At 42.8% G+C, this 23,778-nt stretch overlaps 1 protein-coding gene across 1 annotated transcript in view; it reads right to left on the reverse strand.

Moving 5' to 3' along the window:
* The window catches only part of SHC4 (SHC adaptor protein 4), a 135,039-nt gene that overhangs the window by 92,397 nt on the left and 18,864 nt on the right, over nucleotides 1-23,778 (reverse strand). The window contains exon 2 of the mRNA XM_059372782.1: nucleotides 1,578-1,648. Coding sequence (XP_059228765.1) covers nucleotides 1,578-1,648 — 71 coding nt within the window. The remainder of the gene's footprint in view (nucleotides 1-1,577; nucleotides 1,649-23,778) is intronic.

The following is a 23,778-nucleotide window of genomic DNA, read 5'->3' on the forward strand; positions in this document are numbered from 1 at the left end:
AAAATAAGTAGGAGAATAAACAGGAAAAACAGTCATCCTCAGGTAAAGACAGGGGGCATTCCTTTGTCCAGGATCCTTATCCCAGGTACCTGGCATAGCTACTTTTTTTCCTCCCATCTGTATTCTGCTCAGGATTGGAGAAAGGGCTTTCTCCAAGTCGAGGATCATGGGGATGAAAATAAAGCCTGGACACAACCGAAGTAGGATTAATATGGGAGAAAGTCATCTAGATACCAGGTCACCTGCAGAATAATTGAAGGACTGAGAATGGGAAAGAGAAAACTCAGAAGAGAAGAATTGCAGCTATCTCCAAATCCCAGGATGCAATCAGGTAGAACCATGTATTTATTCAACAATCTCCATTGAGCCTCCTCTGTGTGCCCAGAACTGAGAAAGCCACCAAGAGTACAAAAGAAGTAGAATTACATTTCATCTGAGTGGCCCCGTAGGGAATACTGGGGGTTGGTGAGAAATCTGGGAAGACGGATTAGAATGCATCCTAGTGAGTCCAAAATAGCATTTCCTAAAGTGCATTTCATGGAATCCTAGGGATCCGTGGGATGTTCATTTATGTTACATGAAAAAAGGGATTCTGGGGCCAAATAAGTTTAGACAATCTAGTGAGAGGATTTTTTGAACTGCTACACAGAACTTCTCAGGGTTTTTAATATTCTCTTGTATACTGCCACTCTCCTAAAGAGCAATGTGATTCCTTTTTTCAAAACTTTGAACCACACGACATTTTTTCGAGGCCCACAATTTCATGGGATGAGCCCTAGGAAGAGTTATCCTGTCTTCACAATGAGAACATTCACCTTTGGAAAGGGTGGCCTGCCACCACAGATGCAGATGGGCACTGTGGCTTATCCCTGAGACTCACGGCGACACCACGTAGAAAAGATGCCGGAGGCTCCGTCCTGAATCACTCACATCAACCCAGTTCTCTTACCTCACCCCCTTACCTCACAATTCTCCCAGTTACCAGTCTGGACACTTGCTGTTCCTCTTTCCATTTTTGCCTTGAGCTTGACCTTAGGGACCCAGGCCTTGTATTTCTGCTTCTCACTTGTGCTCTGTGTAATCACGATTTGGGTTCTTCCCCTATGCTGGGTAAGGCTCCCCTGGTTCAACCCCACGCAGCTCACTGTACACACAGGAAGAAGATGCAAGTGGAGCAAGAGGGTTCTATGCCTCATAAGTGGGGAGAACGTGGGCTTTCTGACACAGAAAACTCTTCCCTGGTCTTCTTTTCAGCAACTTCTTAAACAGGTCTGAGGTTCTGTAATGGCCAATGTCTAGACATACTCTTAAATACTGTTGGTACTTGGAAAACTAGAGATTTCTATGACTTCATCATCTTATCGGTTCTTATATGGACTGCAGATGCTCCACCACACAGCTGGGAAGTCTTTCACATGATGAGGCCCTCACCCAAGGTCACTGGGCTATGTTCTACCTTCCAGCCATAAATAAAAGCCCATGGTAGATTTGAAAGCTTGCATGAAGTTCCTACAGGGAGAAACTGTTCTGACTTTAAACTGTAGCCTCCAAAGCCTCTTCCATTTTTGTTCTCTTACCTTGTAACTTGGGTTCTCATTCCAAAATCCAGTGACCTCATTGACTGCAGTACTTCAATACAGCCCATGTACTGAAATAAGAAGAAAGAAAAAAAGAATAAGTAGGGGTTAAAAATAGCACAATGATGTTTCTCATCTTCCTAGTGATTTCCTGGGAAACACCTTAAGTCAGCTCCTGATTATCAACTTAACATTGGCACAGCCAGCCTACCACTGATATTTCGGACCATTAATGGACACATGCCTTAAGCCTCAGTTGAGTTCTAAAACATCAGCTAAACCCCAGCCATGATATCGGGAAGGCAGGTAAATAAAGATGATGTGAGTTCATTGGTTAAGGGCATGGGCTGTGTGCGTCTGACTCCTGGCTCTGCCACTTATTGGCAAGCTAAGCACGTGTCACTAATGGAAGCTCAGCACGTTACTCAACTTCTCTGCACTTCAATTTTGTCACTGGTAAAATGGGGACTACAATTAGAATTGTTACGGGAGTTAAATTTTTTCACATGGGTGAAGCTCGTAGAACAGCCCCAGGTAGCTGCATGTGCTCCAGTGTCATGTGAGGCAAATAACAGAGGAACAGTGAAGCTCCTAAGGAGATAAAACAAGCATCTAATTGCAGAAGTACAGAATTTAGTCATAGAAGAAGATCGTTCTTTTTCACAAGATCATTTACTGAAAGGGTTCCAGAAAGGAAGAAAGAGTCATGTCCTATGCCAGGGATGGGTAAGCTTCCCTTGAACATGGAGTATTGGGAAAGGAATTATGACTTGTAAGGGAAAAGAGAGTTTATATTTATTTAATGTGGAAACCATGGTGGGCTGCCTGTACAAGAGCGAGGTGGGCAATCTGTGTGTGAGAAGCCTCATGTCGGCAGCAGTATGGTGGTGGGTTATTAGTGAGGGGAGAGGTGAGGATGTTCCTGTCAAGGGAGAAGTAATGAGAGCCCACACCGAGGAGAGATGGCGGCAATAGGAAGGAGGGGACAAATTCAAGTGACGTCATGGAAATGGGTACTACACGATTCAGCAGTTGGTTTGATGTAGAGAATAAGAGACGAGGATGAGTCAAGTATGACTCAGATGTTTCCAGCCAGGGTAGCAGAGGGAACAGTGATTCCATTAACAGAAACCGGAAAACCAGGAGAGGGAAAGATGATGAGTTGGTTTGGGATGCATTGACTGAAAGACATTGGTGGAGTATCCAGGAAATGACAAGCCTGCAGTTGAAAATTGGATTCTGGAATGGTGGAGAAGAATTAAGCCTAGGGATGCAGACTTAGTAGTCTTCTGTGTAGCTTTGCCAAGTGAGGCCGTGGGAGTAAATCCTCTTAGCAGAGCCTTAGCTGACAAGGGAGAGACTTTCTCCGAGAATGAGCTCGGAAATGTTATGAGAGCCAAGCGGTCTGATTGAAAGTGATCTGTCAGCTCCTTGGAAATTATATGCTTCCTGTTTAGCTTTCCTTTGGAAGCCTTCCAGCCTCCCTCTGCTTGGAAATGGCAAAAGCACCAGGGAAGGATGGCAGGATCTGAGGGGTGCCTCCCCAGACACTTCTTAGAGTATTTCTGAGCAAATTCTGTAGATGTAGCATCTTAATGGCATACCAGCCTACCAAATGTTGCCCAGAGCCTAGTGCTGGGACAGCTGGCTGGCCAGGACAATCACCTCGTGATTCTCAGCCAGATTCATTTATTACGCTCCTCTTGGGTCTCTAGTATTGACACAACAAAAAAAATTTTGAATGCTTTCTATCATTCCAATCATGCTTAACTTCCCCAGGTTAAGATATAACTGGGAAAATGAGTGAAGTCTAGAGAGTTCTGTCCAATAATCCATAAGACTTAATAGGAAAGGAAATCTAAATATGGTAGAAAGCTCATCTCAGAACTACCAGGAAGGGGCACCTGGGTGGCTCAGTGGGTTAAGCCTCTGTCTTCGGCTCAGGTCATGATCTCAGGGTCCTGGGATTGAGCCCTGCATCGGGCTCTCTGCTCCACAGGGAGCCTGCTTCTCCCTATGTCTCTGCCTGCCTCTCTGCCTACTTGTGTTCTCTCTCTGTATGAAATAAATAAATAAAATCTTAAAAAAAAAAAAAAAAAGAATTCCTAGGAAAGGAGATTCCAAGGGTTCAAGCTTTACATGGAGGTGCACTAAAAAGATTGTTTTTATATCCTCATTGGCTGCCCCAGTTTCTTCTACCTTCAGTGTCTTCTCCCATGTCAAGACTTAGCTCCAGGTCCCCTGTTTCCTGCACCCCTCACCCTGGAAAAAATGAAGTCTCCACAAAGTTGAGGTACGGGTCTGGGCTACACCTCCAATTCCCGCAGGAGGCATTGTCAGTACAGAGATGGGTGTCATCTTTCCCTTCAGTGGTAAATCATCAAGATGAGGTAGTCCTAACCAGCCCATCAAGGCACATTTTGAAAATGTAAACACCTACATTTTCTGCCAGAGTGACTTTTCAAAAGTACACATCAGGCCATGTCTCTCCTTTGCTTGAGACCCCTGGTTTTTATTATCAAAACAAACATGTTATAAATGCCCAGACCCTGTGTCTTCTCACCCCTCCTTAACCTCCAACTTCATCTGTGTCACTCTTCCCCTCTACACTTCACTGCCACATTAGTCTTCTCTCTCTTCCTCAAATACACCCAGTTCTTTGCAAACACAGGGCTTTTGCCTTTGCCCCTTCCCCTCTCCCGTTCTGCATTTCTCTTCCCCCATCTCTTTCCAGGACTGACTTCTTCTCATCCTTAATGTTTTAATTTAAATATCACCGCCTCCTGTCACCCTTCATCACAGCCCTTACTGGTCACCTTCATGCCACTGATTATCAGGTCTACTGGTTGGCTTGCTTGTTTACTGCTCGTCTTCATTCCCTTGACTGTAAACATTATAACCAACACTGTATTCCCAGCACCTGGGATGGTGCCTGGGACAAGCTGGTACTCAATAAATACTAGTTGGAAGAATGACTAGAGCTTCCATTGTTCAACTCCAACAGTGTCTTTAAAATGAGCAGAGGGAGAGAAGAGATGGTGGGATGTGAAGGTTTGACTGGTCTCTCAGCTTGGGGGATAAATTAGGCATACAGGAGAAATAAGAACTCAGAAAAAGACTCCAGAACTATAAACCAGGTTGATACCTTTGGAAGACTTCTAAATTTCTCTGTTGTCTCCTCTGTTTGTTATTTTTGTTAGTCCCCATCTTAGAGATTGACAACAACCTAAATCGAAGAGGTTTTGTAGTGAAGAGAGAGGCTGGGGAGCACATGCCTCCTCCTCAGGCAGTCTAGTGGCCGTGGGTAGGGAGAGCCCTGGATGATAAAGTTGATGGTGGGGACTTTAGCAGGAAGGTAGAACACACTGCATATCTGACAGGAATGGGAAAAAAGCCAAACAGAGAGTCAGCTGGACAGAGATGCTCCAAGGTCAACGAGACTCAACACCCATACCCATGCGAGGAAGTGTCAAAGTGGAGGCAATTCTCAGTCCAGTGCCGGAAATCACCAATGGAGGAATTTGGGTTATCAGTGAGGAAAGAGATTTTTAGTGGAGAGACCGAGAACAGGAAGAGAGAGACTCTTCCAAGGCTTTGTTCTCAATCACACTTCACGGCAATACCCACCTCATCTGCTTCCTTCTAAGACAGACCCAGGCATTGCTTCTGATCCCCCTTCCTTCATTGGAACAGCTATTTTGCTCCATACGCTTGACTGCCAGCAATGGCACAGGTCACACCTTCTGCCAACTTCATTATGATAAACCAAAGTTTCTGAAGAAATGTGAGTCATGCCTGAGGTGATATGACAATGAGTACATTTTCCCTTCCCCCCTGGACATGTGTTAAGAAAGGCGTTCTGAGCAAGATGATGGGAGGGAATTGGTGCCTGATTTTTCACAATTATCCTGAAGCCCAGAATGGACTTGGTCTTTTCATTAACTCACATAGTCCATTTCACTCAGAAACCATTGCTATGAGGAAGCAAAGAGAGGGCAGTGCATAAAAATAATCTGTTCACTTCTTTGTTTAGGTACCTGTTGACCACATAATCAGACAGTAGTTGAATGTCAGTGCCTGAGGAAGGAAAAGTTTGGTTTGTTGATTTAGGTATAAACTGGGAATGACAATACCTCTTACTTGTTTATTAAATGTGAATCTGAATAAGATAGGGTCTCTGTTCTTAAGAAGCCCAGCCTCAGGGGTACCTGGATGACTCAGTCAGTTAAGCATCTGACCCTTGATCTCAGCTCAGGTCTCGATCTCCTGGTCATGAGTTCAAGCTTCACGTAGGCATGGAGCCTACATTAAAATTAAAAAAAAAGAAGAAGGAGGAGGAGGAGGAGAAAAGAAAAGAAAGAAAAAAACCCAGCCTCATAAGGATAAGAGAATCATGAAAGAGATTATTTCTTTTCTTTCTAGGAGTTTAGTCATTCCATTTAGTAGATGAAGATATTAAAGTCTATTAAAGGGAAGTGCCTGTCTCAGTTTCATTTATTCAGTGAGACTGAATCAGGGTTTATTCCAAAGACCATAGCCCATTCCTGCTACTCTGTGTAAGCCCTGTATAACAGGAAAAGAAAAAACAGAAAGGGTCACTGAGCTGGCTCCCACTGACTCTTCCTTTGGTCTACTGACATGGCTAACAATGAGATGAGCCTGGGGGCCACAGCAGTGAGAGCAGGATGAATCCAGCTACTTCTGGGGACCACAGGAGGTGGCACATGAGACACAAGACACTCCCTGATTCCTGACACTGAGAAGACACCAAAGACATTTATTAGAGGCATACAAGGGTGGTGAGAAAGTAGTGGAGTTCAGCAGTGCTCAGACAACCTTTCTATTCAGCCTCTGACAGCCGGCTTACCTAACTCCTAGCTCATGCTCTCTCTTCATGCCCCAAGGCAGCAATAATATTTTTGTACTGTTTGAGCTTCAACCACTTGCTCCCAGGGAGAGGTGAACAGCCTATTCATAGCTGTGTGTATCTTGGGCTTTGAAGAAATTACTAGGGTTTTCAGACAGGAGGAATGATAGCTAGCTTATAAGAATCTCTCATACTGGCTCTGTTACAGAATGATTTTGACCATATTACCTAAAGGAAAAGGATATATATTCTTATACCCTCAGAAAGAATGTCTGAAGGGCACATAAGAAACTGGTAAGAAAGGTAACAGCAGTTACTTCTTGGGAATGGGAGAGAAGCAGGCTTTTACTTTTTACTTTACACTTTTAGATTATTTATTTTTTAAAATAAGTAGGTAATATTATTATAGGGTATAAAATTTAAATAAAGCCTGCCTTAACCTCTAGGAAGCACAGTTCATTAATTATTAAGTAGGAGTAACTCTTTTTTTTTTTTTTTTTTTCCTGTGGCATACAGTATTCCTTTCTTAGAATGTGCCTGCCCCTGTGCCAGGAATATAGCTGGATATTGTTCAAGAGAAGGCTCCAGGCATAGGCTTTGCATTTGATAAGATAGGGAAGAATGACACTTTCAAACAATCAGAACACTAAAGAACAGTATATAGTTCAGTGTGATACGACAACGGTCTGACCTTCATGCAATAAATGTTTGACAATAGTAGAGGCCGCCAATGTGGCCCAAAGACACTGAAGGATTTTTGTGCCACCTTTAAATAACTTCTAGTCCTTCTCACTAAGAAAGGGGAATCAGAAGGAGGACGTTCTCTTCAGAGTCTTGAGATGTTGTCTCCACTTCCTTTCTTTCTGCTCATGCCTCAACTCACTATAGTAGTTCTGTCCTCAAAACTCTACTGAAACTGAGCAAATCAACTACGTTATCATAGTCTACTTGAGTGAACTGTTTTTGTTCTCTGGTTCACCTGCCCAGGGCATTGCACTTGCTGACCTCCACTCACCTCCTTCTGTTTCCTCTGACCCTCTCTTCCTGCTTGACTTTCATGAGAACATTTTTCTCTAATTCCTCATCTTCATCTTCTGAATGTTCCTTCTTAGCCTCCTTCACTTTTTCCTTATTTTTACCCCTGTTTTTTCTTTAAACAATGGTCTCTTCTCCTCTCACACTATACTATGCAGTCAACCCTGACTGCATCTTGGAATCAACAGGGAAGCTTAGAAAATTCTGCTGCCCAAGTTCTACTCCCACCCACGTATACCTTCAGTTATTACCTGGGCACTGATGGCACAGAGATTTTCCATCCAAGTTCTTTGCATGCTGCAGACTGGTATAATCACATGAATATTTATTCCACTTGGACTGCAGATTTGGTGTATCCAGATTATTCCTCTACTTAAATTTCTGATCTCAAGCAACAGTATCACCAACCACCTCATTACATGAACCAGAAAACTCAACTCTTCCCCTTCCTTCAAATCCCTCAGCCAACCAGGAGTCGAGCCCTACCAATTCAGGCTCCATATCACCTAGGGGATCTCTCTTGCCTTCTTCCCTCAACCCCACACCCTGACCCAAATTTTACCACGCTCTTTGGGGCACTCTGACTCTCAACTGCAACACATGCACGTTCCATGGACCTGAAATGAACCATATTCATTTGGCTGGCAGTAAGCAAGAGAGCAATCTCTTTGTTCAACCCTGTAGCCCCAAACCCTACTCTCCAAATTAGACCTTGACCTCAGTGGTCCCAGGGAAAGGAGACCGCCCTGTAAATACAAACAAAAACATAAGACACTGATTCTGAGCTTTCACAGTCCAAGTGCACAGATGTGGGAGATTTAGGGATGGCCCAGAGTATTCTTTACTCTACCTGAGTTTCACCTTAGTGCTGAATTTTGAACATAACTCCCACAACAAGAGAGTCTCTGGTGTCCCCCACACCTCTGAATCTGCCTTTCCCAATGCAGCTAACACCTTCTTGAAACTTGGGTCTGGCATGATATGACTCCATCCTATCCTACTCCATTCCCACCCAAAAATCTTCACAGGGCCCCCATCCTCAGACAGAGCTTCTCCAAATTTATAGAACTTCAAAATCATCAGAGAAAGTTAAAAAGAAGATATTAAAAAGCAGATTCCTGGACTCTGAGAGACTGTGCTTCAGTAGGTCTGAGTAACTGTGCTTTAACAAGCACTCAGGTGATTCCGCTACAGGTGGTCCAAGAACCACACTTTAGAGAAAAGACCAGTCTGCAGGAAAAGATGCAACTTTCTTAAGCTTAGTGGATAGGGTCCCAACTATCATCATGCAAAGGTCACTTCTTCCAAGAATCCTCTCCTCTTCTCCCCTTCCTTACCCACAGTCTTGACTATACTCCCTTTCCTAAGCCCTCCTGTGCCCACTCTGGACTATTAGCAGACTGCTAGCAGACCTTTGATAAAAGTCTGGTTGCCCATATGGCACTTTTTATCAACATGTGAAAATCTCTTTATAAAGCAAAAATGGTGTCTATTTCTTCTTTGTATCCTCAGTGTAGAGTCTAGCTCACCAATGTTCCTAAGATAAATGTGTAAGATGAGGCTTGAATAACTTTTGAGAAAGAATAGGATGTGTATATAAAAATAATCATATTAAAGATTTAGATAATACTAACCCCGTATTCAAACTAAATCTCATCTAAGTTAGATTTCCCAAAAGAACAATCATAAAGGTCAAAAACTCAGTGCTTAATAATTATGATATTAATGAGTGAATTAACCCAGATGTAAGAAAGTAGCCAGATGAGGACAAACTCAGAACAAAGTGTCCTAAAAGAAGAACAGAATGCAAACCACTCACTCAAGTCCTTTGGGATATGATTTTTCAAGAGAAGTCAGAAATCAGATTGTATCTGCAAGTTTTCCTAATTTCAAAACCCAACAGGTCACAGTGAACAATCCAAAAATGAAATTAACAATCCCATTGTGACAGAATGAAAAAAAATATATTTATGGATACATTTAACAAAATAAATACAAAACTTATACTTTTAAAACTATAAAATATTGTTGAAAGAAATTCAAGAAGATCATAATAAATGGAAAGATATCCACCTTCATGGACCAGATGAGTTTATGTTGTTAAGGTGGCGAAACCAAAATTTCTCAAAACTAATCTATAAAATTAACTAAATTCCTATCAAAATCCCAGACAACTTCTTTGCAGAAGTTGACAAGCTGCTCCTAAAACTCACAAGGAAATTCAAGAGGCCCAGAGTTGCCAACATGATTTTGAGAAAGAACAAAGTTAGAGGACTCACATGTCCCAATTTCAAAACTTACTACCCAGCAACACAGTCAAAACAGGTGTGGTATAGCATAAAGATAGACACATAGATCAAAGGAATAGAATTAGAACCCAGAAATAAAGCCTCATGTTTACTGTCAACTGATTTTTGACAAGGATGCCAAAATAATTCAAAAGGGGAAAGGACAGTCTTTTCAACAAATGGTGCTGAAGGAGGGGTGCCTGGGTGGTTCAGTTGTTAAGTGTCTGCCTTTGGTTCAGATCATGATCCCAGAATCCTGGGATTGAGTCCTGGGATCAAGTTCAGGGATCAAGCCCTACATTGGGCTCTCTGCTCAGTGGGAGCCTACGTCTCCCTCCCCCTCTTCTCTTCCCCCTGCTTGTGTTTCATCACTCTCTGTCAGATAAATAAATAAAATCTTTTTTTTAAATGGGCATTAGAGCAACTGAATACCTATATATTAAAAAAAAAGAATGAAATTGGACCCCATACATCACACCATATGCAGAAATAAACTCAAAATGGTTCCAAGACCTATGTATGAGAGTTAAAATGGTAAAAGGAAATTGGCAAAAATCAGGACCTTGGCTATAACAGCAACAACAGCACAAGCTAATAAAAAATAGATAAATTGGATTTCATAAAAATTAAATACTTTGGTGCTTCAAGGGAGATTATCAAGAAAATGAAAAGACCACCCACAAAATGGAAGAAAATATTTGCAAATGATATATCTGGTAATGGACTTGGATCCAGAATATAAAAAAAACCTCTTACAACCAATAATAAAAAGACAAATAACCCACTTTTAAAGTGGGCAAAAGACTGAATAAACATTTGCCCAAAGAAGATATATAAATGGTCAGTAAGCTTAAGATCATTCATCATTAGGGAAATGGAGAGCAAAATGACGAGGTACCACTTCATGCTCTCTGAGATTGCCATCATTTAAAAAACAAATGGACCCAACATAGCAAGTGTTGACAAAGATCTGGAGAAACTGGAACCCTCATACAAGGTGAGAATGTAAAATGGTGCAGGGACTAGGAAAAACAGCTTGACAATTCCTCAAAAAGTTAAATTTAGAATTACCATATGACCTAGCAATTCCACTCCTAGATAAATACCCATGAAAACTGTAAACATATGTCCACACCAAAATCTTGCACCTAAACGTTCATAGCAGTATTATAAACCACCAAGTATCTGTCAACTGATGAATGGACTGATAAAAAGGACACATCACTCATTGGAAAAGCATTTGGCAATGAAAAGGAACAGATTACTGATACAGGCCACAACACGAGTGAATCTTGAAACTATTATTCTAAGTGAAAGAACGCAGTCACAAAAGACCACATGTTGCCTGATTTCATTTATGTGCAATGTCCAGAGTAGACAAACCTACGGAGCTAGAAAGGAGAGCTGTAAAGTTTAGTGGATGGGATCTGACTGCTGAAGAGTCCAGGGTTTTCTTTGGGGTTGATAAAGATGTTCTAAAATTGGAGATATTGGTACAACCCTGTGAGTGTACTAAGAGCCATAGAATTGCACACTTTAAACGGGTGAATTGTATGTATGTGGATTACATCTCAATAAAGCTGTTACCAAGCAACAATAACAGGCAAAACAAACACTATCTGCGAGACAGCGTGTGACCCTAATGTAAACTATGCAGGAAATATGGTCGAATAGAAGGATAATGAAGAACGAAATGAGGCATCAAAAATCATTCAAATTGTTGGACGTCCTCTTCAGCACTCCTGAGACCGAGCTCACTGATCTTCCCTCGGGCTCCCGGAGTCATGGAGCTGCTCACCCAGTTGTTCTGCCATTTATCTTTTTAAATGTCGACGCCTGCAGCTGGACTGTGGGCTTCTCAAGGGCAGGGAGTGTCTTAGTCATCATTATCCCCAGCACCTCTTACAGTGCAGTAAGTGATTTATTGGAATGAAGTAGCCAAGAAATGATATTCAGGAAGTCTCAAAATAACCTGCATCCTAACTGGACCGTCTGTCATGGGTTCCTTCTTAAAGGGGTATGTTGCCAGTTAAAATAATCAAGAGAACCCGGCCAAAGCATCCTCGTGCCAACTCTGAGTCAGGACGTGCATCGTACGAGAAGGAAGGGAAGGGCTTCCCCGCTTAGGGCAGCAACCATGGGAGGGAAACTGGGGCACGTAGTCAATGGGGCCGCAGGGCCCCTCCTCTGGAACAGGGAGCAATACTGGGGAGCACGTTTCGAGGGAGCTCAGGGAGACAAGCAAGAAGACAGGCCTCTGTGGAAGAGGCACAAGGGGTCTTGGCCAAAATAGACTGTTCTTGGAGTGGTGCGGTCACGCATTTGAAACCTGCACCCGAGAGCACAGAGCCGTGGACACCTTCCCCCTCTCTACCGTTCTCTGTTCTCTTGTATTTGTCTTTCTTCGGAGCACTGTTTGCTGCCAGCTTGGCGTGTTTGTTTGTTTGTTGTCTGTCTCCTCACACTAGAACGTTGGTAGCAAAGAGCCGAGATCATTCTAACCTCCACCCTTGGAAGGCCACCTGGCATGGAGTAGCCCTCAAAATCACAAGCTTTGGTTAATTAAACTTCTCACACACACACACACACACACACACACACACACACACGCCCCTTTGGTTGAATTGAATATATTTTTAGAAATCCAAACATCTCCCCTGCTGAGAGCTCCTTCTCTTGCCCCAGGTTCAACAGCCTGAGTATCTGTAATTGTTCATTCATTCACACTCCAGGTGTTGGCAAGCAAGCCATTTCAACCTGAAGTCCTCACTCTTCACAAAGATGAAATCTTCTAAAAGTAAGTTGTGCGTTCTGCTTGTTCTTCCGAAAGCCAGAACTGCCTCTGCAGGCTTCTTGGCCAAGCCAAAGCAGGGCTGTGAAGGGGGCAAACCTCGGCACCTCGGCCACCCTCACCTCCCATGCTCTTTCCCGACCAAGTAGACTCCGTTGCCACAGCAGATGGAGAAAACATCTGTTGTTTTAAAGTCCTTGTAAGAGCGGAGCTGATGTCTTAACTTTCATTTCCTGGGGGAATTTTAGAATTAAATAAGGGAAGTTTAAGGGCGCCTGGGTTGCTCAGTAGTTAAGGGTCTGCCTTTAAGCTCAGGTCATGGCCCCAGAGTCCTGGGATTGAGCCCCACATTGGGCTCCCGGCTCAGCAAGAAGCCTGCTTCTCCCTCTCCCTCTGCTGTGTTCCCTCTCTCACTGTATCTCTCTATCTCTGTCAAATAATAAATAAATAAATAATTTTTAAGGGACGCCTGGGTGTCTCAGTGGGTTAAAGCCTCTGCCTTTGGCTCAGGTCATGATCCCAGGGTCCTGGGATTGAGCCCCACATCTGGCTCTCTGCTCGGCAGGGAGCCTGCTTCCTCCTCTTTCTCTCTCTGCCTGCCTCTGCCTACTTGTGACCTCTGTCAAATAAATAAATAAAATCTTTTTAAAAAACTTTTTAAAATTATTAATTAATTAATAAGTAAGGGAAGTTTTAAATTGATTCAAAAGAAAATTTCTCTTTGATAATAGTGGGCAATCCAGGATCCTGCAGATAAAACGTCTTGAGGGATAGAAGCCCAGATCAACAATAAAGATCTTGGTCAGGTTGGCACTTTGATGATGCCCTAACACACTAGGATATGAGCTATCTACAACTGGCCAAAGAAACCTTCCCATGTATCTGGAAAAAAGTCCTGGCCGTCCGTGGGCAAGGAAAGTATGCCAACCATCTGCATCACGTGGGGTGGCTATGCTGGGTCACATACCAACAGTCCTACTCCCATCGAGAACCCCTTACCACCGGGATTTTTTTGAACTGAGAGAGGTTTCATCTCTGCCTACGGACCTGAGCACAGACACAGTCACTCAGCCAGGGGTCATCCCTGTGGCAGAAAGCAGACGGGGAACTTTGGGAGGGCCACAGCCTCTCCCAGGAATAACTCAGCACCCACGCATGGGGAGACATGGGCAGCTCTTTCTGTGGCTGGGCAAGGCCAGAAGGGCCAGCCTATGCGACCACATGCTTTGACACAGAGATCTGCATGGTCTTTTTTCATTTGATCATTGCGATAAAATTGCAGCAGACACTGAGTAAGGGTCTGACACTCAATTTATGGATGGGATAACGGATTCTTAGAGGTTTGCTGCTCTGTTCAAGGGCCATGGAGCTGCTTAATGGGTCTCTTAATGCTTATTACTATGATAGTCCATGGTATCTCCCTGACCTGGAGATGCTGATCATCTAGGGAAGACTCCAAGCCCAGCATTTTTCCAAGATACCAGATAGTACATAGTGATGTGCCTCCTGTTGATGAGACATCTGCTCACAGCAATTTCCTCACGGTACCTGGGTCAAGTAGGAGTTTTCCCCATGATGCTGACCCCTCCGAAGTGCCCCATGCTTCATGATGGGTACAGCCTGGGGAGATATTTAAAATGAAAATGAATTCAGGACACTGAAAACTTCTGGGTTGAAGACACTACATGGAGCCTCTCGTCCCCCATCCACCCAAACCCTCACTGTAAGCAGCAAAGACCTGATATTGCTGTATCCCCAATACCTAGAATACAGCCTGGCAGACAGTAGCCCCTCAAAATACCTGTAGTTGATTGAACTGCATATCTTTCTAAAAATCCAAACATCGACCCTGCTGAAAGCTCCTTCTTCTGCTCCAGGTTCAAAAGCCGAAAGCCTAAAAGCTAGACTTGTTCATTCAATATATATATATTTTTTAATACAGAGAAAAGAGAGTGGGAAGGCCAGCCATCCTCTGTAGGTGGCAGATGTTTATATAACCTACAGTCTCACAGTGGCTTGAAGCCTGATGGCTGCCTCCACTGCCCGAGATGGTAAGCATTGTGCTCTGTTCCACACCTTGTCGGTCACCCTCTGTGCTCTTGAAAAACAGGAATTGCACTGTACATAGGTGGATTTTCCTTGACCAAATACTCTCAATGTGCTCTTTGCAGAAACTCTTTAAGGGCCCTGTATCTAATATTCCATTTTAATGTTTATGAGATTCAAAAGCTGCACCCAATAGCTTTAAGCCAAGTCCCTTGTGGGGAGGAGCAAGTGTTAGCACTGTGTGCAGGCCTCCTAAGAAACTTTTAAGAGATTTTTTTTATTTGGTCACTTTGGAGGCCAAATCCTAGGAGACTGGGATCCTTTTCTATTGTTCTTGGAGAAAGTCTCTAAGGTGGTGAGACTAGTTCCTCATAATGGAAGTGAGAATTGGGACGCCTGGGTGGCTCAGTTGTTAAGTGACTGCCTTCGGCTCAGGTCATGATCCCAGGGTCTTGGGATGGAGCCACGCAGGAAGCCTGCTTCTCCCTCTCCCACCCAGCCTGCTTGTGTTCCCTCTCCTGCTGTATCTCTCTGTCAAATAAATAAATACATAAATAAACAAACAAATAAATAAATAAATCCTTTTTAAAAAAGGCAAATGAGAATTGGAATACTGGCCTTACTCTGATTAGCTGCTTTTGTAATACTAATTGACTATGCTCTCCTGATGGACCCAGTGAAATCCCAGGTTGTGTCAAAGCATTAATACATTCGGAAGAGAAGTCTTAACGGTGTTGCTCACAGGAAGAACAACTGAATAATTGATCTCAACAGCCATTTAACTAGAGACCTAGGGTTTAAAAAGCAAGGTTTTTCTTAATCCCTGGAAGACCTTCATTCCTCTGGACACTTTATCCTTCCATTTTGTCTTCATTCATCTACTCCCTGCCCCTCCTTTCTTCGTATATGTGGGAATTATTGGGGCTGTTCCATTATTGTTCCCGATTTTTTGCCTTCCCAGAACAAAGTAGAATTACACTTCTCCTGCCCGTTTGAAGTTGGGTGCTGTGCCTGATTTGGCCAATAATATTCAGGTAGACTATCACTTTGAGAGTGGTTTTTCACATACCCCTTCTCTTACGATTGGAGACCTCAGGCCTCCTGAGCAAGGGGCAATGATTGTACTGGAATGACAGGTCCCTGAGGGAGAATAACTCAGTGCAGAGCCCCCCAGCCAATCTGCTGTGGACACGGGGTCTAAACAAGAAATAAACTTTTGTTTTTTAAGTTGCTGTAAAGCTGAGATTGCTTATTCACAGAATGACCTAGTCTATCATGACTGATACAGTAACCACAGAAGTGGAAAATGAATATGCCAGAGTCTAGGAGCACAGGTTTTAACAGCCAGGCAGGCCTGTGTTTGAATCTCAGCTTTGCACATACTAGCTGTGAAACCTGAGGCAAATAACTTTACATCGCATCTCATCCTTATCTATAAAATAGGGACAATGAGTTCCCCATTTCATAGGGTTATTACGAGGTTCCAATGTGGTAACACGTGTGCTGCTGAGCACAGTGACTGGCACATGGGAAGAGCTCAGCAAGGGGCAATGATTGTACTGGAATGACAGTGTTGTTCTTCCCAAACCCCCTGAGTTCTACCCACCTCCTAGTTTGGGGAGCTAATGAATGAGTCTCCACTACCATGAAGGGACCTCAATCAAGACTACTCTTCATAGGATTGTGATAAACACTGGGATACAATGTGCTGTGGGAATGTGTAAGAGGGGGCTCCAACCGAGCCTCAGGGAATCAGGAAAGATATTTCAGAAAAAGGGATGCTGGTGTGAGTCATAAAGTGCAACTAAGGGGAGGTTGGAGGAGAGATTTCAGGCAAGAACATGACATGCTCAGTAGGTAAGAGTAAGAATAAGGGGTGCTGCTTCTAGGTACTTACCAAAAGGATACAAACATAGTGATCCTAAGAGGCACCTGCAACCTAATGTCTATAGCAGCAATGTTCACAATAGTCAAACTACAGAAAGAGCCCAGATGTCCATCAGCAGATGAATGGATAGAGAAGATGTGGCATATATATGCAATGGGATATTACTCAGCCATCAAAAAGAATGAATTCTTGCCACTTGCAACAATGTGGATGGAACTAGAGGGTATTATGCTAAGCGAAATAAGTCAATCAGAGCAAGACCATTGTCATACTATTTCACTCGTTTTAAGAAACTCAATTTAAGAAACAGCACAGAGGATCACAGAGGAAGGGAGAGAAAAATAAAATAGGATGAAATCAGAGACGGAGAAAACCATAAGAGACCCTTAACTATAGGAAATAAACTGAGGGTTGCTGGACGGGAGGTGGGTTGGGGGAGATGGGGTAACTGGGGGATGGGCGTGAAGGAGGGCATGTGATGTGAGGAGCACGGTGTTACATGCAACTGATGAATCACCGAACTCTACCACTGAAACTAATAACACACTATATGTTAATTACCTAAATTTAAATAAAATTAATTTTTTTTTTAAAAAGAAGGGGTGCTGCAAAAATACCAAAGACTTCAATACGACTAAAATCCAGAGACACAGCTGGGAGGACAGGCAGTGGTTCTAGTACAACTACTATCAAGTTAGTTGTCTGCCCACACAATTCAGTGGGCTCTTGGTGGGCAGAAGCTGGGTCTCAGTCACTTGGATTTTTAGAGTCTGGCACAGTACATGACACATAGTAGGATCTCAACAAATGTTTATAGGATGTCTGATGATTATAAACAAATTTCAGGCTACTCAAGCTTATGTGTGGTGCCAATTTCTCCTCATTCTTCCATAAGTTTCCAAACAACACTTCCGCTCAGCCCACTTCTCAGACCCAAATAAATACAAGCTAAAAATATAACCCAGGTCATGAATCATAAATGAGATGGAAAAGCAGTGACTCACAGAAGTTAATCTGCTTCCCAGGAGAGTGTTGCTGGATGTCCTTTGCTGTGAAAGGTGGAGGCAAAATGCCAGCACCATCGCTGTACAGATAAAGTTAATGTAATTCCCAGGCCTGCCATTGGGCACCCATCTGGTATTCCAAGGCTCCCATTCAGAGTTGCCAAGGGGCAGCAGCCCTGTGCATCGCATACAAGGCAGCAGAGGGATGGGCCCAGCAGAGGCTGACAAAGCTGCTCTGCGTCTGTGCTCAAGAAAATGGTATAGGTCTCTATCTACTGTCTCTAGTCGTCCAATCTGTGTACCATCTTGTTGACTACGGCCTTATTTGGTTACAAATTAGCCAAGGCAACACCTTTACAGAATGACTTAGCAGATGACCAGCCAATTATGTTATATATCTTTGTTTAATTAAGTTGGGAACTTTAATCTAATAGTGACAGTGTGTGTATGGTCTCTTCTGCCAACCCCCAATCACTTAATATGCTACAATTTGGGGGATTTAAGATCTTATTTGTCAGTTCTGAATCTCCTCAAAAATATTAAATAGATTATGCCCTACATCCTCCATCACACAAATCAGTCTCAGCCTTCAGTGCTCGGGACCTAGAGTTTTTAAATTGAATCAAACATTACTGGGGGAATATTACACACTCACAAATGACGGCTTCGGCAAGTACCACCACAACGGAGACAAACTTAACAGCGCCATCAAACATTCTCTTCCATTCCCCTTCCCCCACCCAGCAGCGTCTGCACTTCAGAGATTCAGAGATCCACCCCCTTTCGCAAGATTCAAAGATCCTCACACTTTTGCTCCCACCCCTGCCTGTAAAGTAAATCTCACTCTCAGCAAATAATCTGAAATTGTAGCTAGCGGCATATATAGCTAAAATACTATTAAAAACTAAAGGTACCCTTTAATTATTACTGGAAAAGGCCAACATTTTTACCATCAGTGGTCATACGTAGTCAAACATGATGTCCCCAATAGGAGCATTTATATATGGTGGTTTTAATCTTTCCAGCTCTCTAGGACTGTAACCATGCCCGGTGTGTGGTCATGTCTGGAGGCAATGGTGGCCAAAGAGCCTCATTCATACCATCCTCCCTCCAAGTCACAGCACTCAAGTACTCCATGAATGGTCGGTTGTTCTGTTATGCTGAAACCACAGCTCCCATTAGTCAGTCTCCCACATGATGATAAACTGCTGAATGACGTCATACTGGTTTTCAGCTTTTATGATTTCTCCGAAAAAGTAGCAGCCGCCAACAACATGCCTTTGCAGAACTGCAGCCCAAATGTTAATCATCTCTCATTACACTTCTTTCTGCTTGAAACACAAGATTTTCTGTAGCTCAAGCCAGTGAATCCTGACCCCTTATAATGTGACTAGAAGGATATTCGAGTTTGAGGGAATTTAGAGATGACCCATTCAAACCCTTCTTGCTTTTCATGGAGATTACCCATTCAAACTTTCTTAATTTTCACAAATAGTGCCCTATTTGATGTCACTCAGCATTTAAAGGGCAGGCAGGGTAGAGTCCATGAAAGATTCAAAACACAAGTTGGAAACACACAAGGAGAACCAGATGAGTGTGATACAGTGGAAGTAAGAGCACACAGATTTTTTTGGAGAAAGAGACTGTTTACTGAACTCAGGGCAGTGAAGATGACCAAGATGCTAAGGGGCTGGAAAGTGTCCACTGGAATCTGGCAACCGTTGGCTTTCATTGTTGGCTTCAGTGGAGTAGTATCAGTAGAGGGGAGAGGAAGAGGGCAGAGAGCAGGGGATTTAGAGTGTGATGTAGAGGTGAGGAAGTTAACCAGAAAGCATCGTGCTTTTGTTCTTATTTTTGCTTTGAGAACTTTACATTTTAACAAAAGAGGAAAGATAAACTAATAAGAGGAAGTTATTTTAAAAATGGAACAGGCTTGCCAACATGCTCATAGGATAGAAAGGTTGACAATAAGAGGACAGGGGAAGAGGATGCAGGGTCACAGAGCCCGGGGAAACAGAAGTAGAGACTCTCTGTGAAATGTGTAAGTTCTGGCTCAAATAAGCTCTTATAATAAGAGCTTGTCCCAAGTGCCCAAATCATATAGCTTTCAAAGTTGGAAGAAGCATTTGCCCTTTTCATAAGTCTGGATACCATTTGGGGATTCTTAAATATTCTTAAGTATTCTTAAATATTCTTAAATATTAAATATTCTTAAGAATATTTAAGAATGATGATTTCTTATAAATCATCAGGACTGAGCCCAAGGGTGGTAAGTGGAAATGCTGTTAGGATGGACAGCTGCACAAGCCTATGATTTTAGCAACTGTAGCCTCCTTCAGAATTAAATCTCAGGAGCATTTTGATCAGAGCTAGAAGGGGGTGACCTGCTAAGTCAATATTTTTACAAAAACAAAACCCTAGACTCACAAAACCTTTGCACTTGAAAAAACTCTTTGCCTCAATCCTCTAAATTTCAAAGCATTTAAAAAATTTGAACAAGGTCATGCAACATGACAAACCTCAAAACAAGTATAGAAATTTGTAGACATGTTCGCTCTATCACAGACACCAAGTTCCCAACAAATTCTAACATAGATTTTTGAATCAAACTCAAATAATGCTTTTAAAAAAGTAACACCTTCAAAAAGCAACTCAAATAGAATTTCAGAATCAATTTGCTGGTTTTATAGCTTGTAATCATTTTTTTTTTAATTTCAGTGTTTTTAACTGAATAGGAAGAAAAGGTGCAAGGAAGATCCTATTTTCTTTTAAAGTCCACTTGCATGGGGTAGATTACCTATACTATTGGTTATTATATTAAATAATGACTTTCTACAATGTGCCTGTGAAAGCATGCAATCTTGATCTCAGGGTTGTGAGTTTGAGTCCTACATTTGGTACGGAGATTACGTAAAAATAAAATCTTAAAAAAAAAAAAAAGTAATGACTTTCTAGGATATATTGTTCGATTAAGTCATCAAAAACCTAGGGGCAGGGAGAGTCAGGTGGTTATAGCTACTAATGAAGAGTCTAGTTCAGGTTTGAGATTCTCACGGAAATCAGGAAGTTTCTTTCCTTCCCTAGCCACTGACTACATTTCAAACTTCCAACTATTACCTTAAATACCCCTGACCATATATATATAACTGGAAACCAAGAAGAACAGGTGACATCACACAGAGGGGTCTGCATCAGCCATTCCCACACAACCTGAAAGGGCCTCTGTTGATAGCATCATTTCCTTTAATGTTCTTCTAAATCCTATATCCTCTAGAAAGTCCTCTGATGCTCCCACTGAAGAGCTGAGAGGGACAATCCCATCATTACCAACAATCCTCCTTTTCAACAATCTGAGCCTACAGACTTTGAAGTGGTCCAGGGATGGGCTGCGGTAAAGCTTGGCACAGCTCTGTGTGTTTAACACGGTGTGGTGACCAGCCTCTGTCTCGTCCATCTTAAAACATCAGCTCCCAGGAGGCCAGGGTAGAGACTCTGGGCTGCCTACCTACATCCCCTCCTCTTTTTTCCTTTCCTCCTTTCTTCCCTGCCAACAGAACCCACTATGTGCCCAGCTTCAAAACCACCATTTCCAAGCTTTCCTTGAAGCCAGAAGACCAAGGAGATTTAAGAGGATGTCATCAGGTAGGACTTCAAGGAAAGCTCCTTTAAAGAGGCTCACTCAGCTAGGAGGTGCCCCATTTTTGTCTTTGTCCTTCCTTCTTCCTGCCATCTGGAAAACACACATAATGGTGGGGGGGTGCTCCCATCTTTGTGTCACAGTCTTGAATAAGCCTGAGGATCGAAGGTATGTGTTAAGGATGGCCAAACAGAAAGATGGAAGGAGCCTGGGTGATTGATCACCGTGGGACCGTAATGCAGCCTTGCCCTACCGACCTATGGACATTTTTTACATGAGTGAAAAAGAAAGCCTCTGTCTTGTTTACACCCTCATCATTTGAGCCTTTGTGACAACCTAATCCTAAGAGACAGAGGACTTTTTAAGGTGACATTCGAGAAGTCAGGGTTCCTCTGTGGCTCCCTTCCGACCAAGTGAGAGCTCTAAGCACAGGTTTTAGACTAGAATCAGTTTAGTAGCTCATTAACAGATTTTCCCAAATCCCTATTATCTGAATGTAGCTTAATAGATTAACACCTTAAAAACTTCAAGTGTCCTAAACATTGGTAAAAATACAGAAGTAAGTGACTGAAGAGATTTTTTTTTTTTTTTTTTTTTGAGAAAGAGAGAGAGAGAGCGCATGGTTGAGCAAGCAGGGGTGGGAGAGAGGCAGAGGGAGAGGGAGAATCTTTTTTTTTTTTTTTTTAAGATTTTATTTATTTATCTGACAGAGAGGGGTCACAAGTAGGCAGGGAGGCAGGCAGAGAGAGAGGAGGGGAAGCAGGCTCCCTGTTAAGCAGAGAGCCTGGTGTGGGGCTTGATCCTAGGACCCTGGGATCATGACCTGAGCTGAAGGCAGTGGCTTTAACCCATTGAGCTACCCAGGTACCCCGGAGAGGGAGAATCTTAAGCAGACTTCCCGCCCAGTGAGGAGCCCAATGTGGGACTCGAACTCACGACCCTGAGATTACAACCTGAGTCGAAATCAAGAGTCGGATGTTTAACCAACAGAGCCATCCAGATATCCCAAATGAAGACCTATTTTAAAATTAAGCCAAACCCTAAAGTTTCTGTCCGTGTTTTTCTCTTAAGGAGAGCATCTTAGTCCTTCATTTAGAGAGAATTTACTCTTGATTTAGATACAGTGTTAACAGGTTGTCCTCTCAGAAGGCCAGAACCTCAAACTGAAATGTTGAATTCTCTCAAAGACAGGCTTACTACCAAGAGCAAACAGGCACAGCTCCTTGAACACAAGGAATCTGAAAAATTGTAGAAATATAGACACATACGTTCAGAAAGCTCAGAGATTAGGGGACTCAGTACGCAGAGGCAAGTAGCCAGTACAATTACCAGCTCTGGCCGGTATACCTTGGGTCTCATTACAGCATCATGACTGCTACACCTGATGTTACCCAAAAAGCCAAGAAATGATAGCATCACGATGATTCGAATGAAGACTCCATTTCCACCAGAAGAAAAAGGAAGTTCCATTCCAACCTGTATTCATTCACAGGTACAGACCAAAGAAGGTTGTAAACACATGTCCACACACACATTTATGCATGAATGCTCCTTGCAGCATTATTCATTATAACTGTTAAGTGGGAACAACTCAAATATCTATCAGCTGGTGAATGCAACAACAAAATGTGGTATATTCAGCCATAAAAGGAATGTGGTATATTCACCAAAAAGGTGAAAAGGAATTCACCTACTATCGGTAGGTGCTGCAACATGGGTGAATTTGGAAAATATTTTGCTCAGTGACAGACACTAGACACAAAAGACCACCTATTATATGATTCCATTTATATGAAATACCCCAAACAGCCAAATCTAGAGAGACAGAAAGTAGATTCATGGCTGCTGGGGGCTGTGGGGCAGAGGTAGGGAACTTACAGGTACCTGGCTTCTTTTTGGAGTGATAAACATATTCTAAAACCTAATCATGGTGCAGCACCCACTTGGCTCAGTCAGTTAAGCGGCTGACTCTTAATTTCGGTTCAGGTCATGATCTCAAGAGTCGTGAGATCGAGGCCCATGTTGGGCTCCTTGCTGGGCATGGAGCCTGCTTGGGATTCTCTATCTTCCTCTGGCCCTCTGCCGCCAGCACATACTCTCTCTCTCAAAAAGATAAATAATAATAAAATAGAACCTCATTGTGGTTATGGTTGAACAAGTCTGTGAATATACTAACCGCCCCCCCAAAAAAACCTGAATTGTACACTTAAAGTGCGAATTTTATGGTATACAAATTGTATCTCAATAAAACTGCTATAAAAAATAAACCATAGATCTGAAGAAAAAAATCTGGCCTTTCCCTCCCCCTTCCAAATTTTTTTTTTCTTTCAGTCATCAACCATCTCTGAAGAAAAGGAGCATACAATCTTCATTATGCAGAGGTTTCCATGTAAAGTATTTTAAGTTTTAGAAGACTGACTTCTAAAGGGAGAAGCTTCAGTTATGTGAAAAATTCAATGATTTCCTGGTGATGTCAACTAAATGAGTTGACTGTATCAGGATTCCTACCGGTGGGTGTTGACAGTGTCTGTGGGCATCTCATTCAGGAGAAACAGCCCCCCTCTTAACTCACTTGAACAGTTGGGCGATGACTCACAGACTTTCTGTCCTTTCACTCCCACAGAGTTGTTCAGTATGTGTAGGAA

The sequence above is a fragment of the Mustela nigripes genome, chromosome 13 (assembly GCF_022355385.1).
Source record: "Mustela nigripes isolate SB6536 chromosome 13, MUSNIG.SB6536, whole genome shotgun sequence".
Taxonomy (NCBI): domain Eukaryota; kingdom Metazoa; phylum Chordata; class Mammalia; order Carnivora; family Mustelidae; genus Mustela; species Mustela nigripes.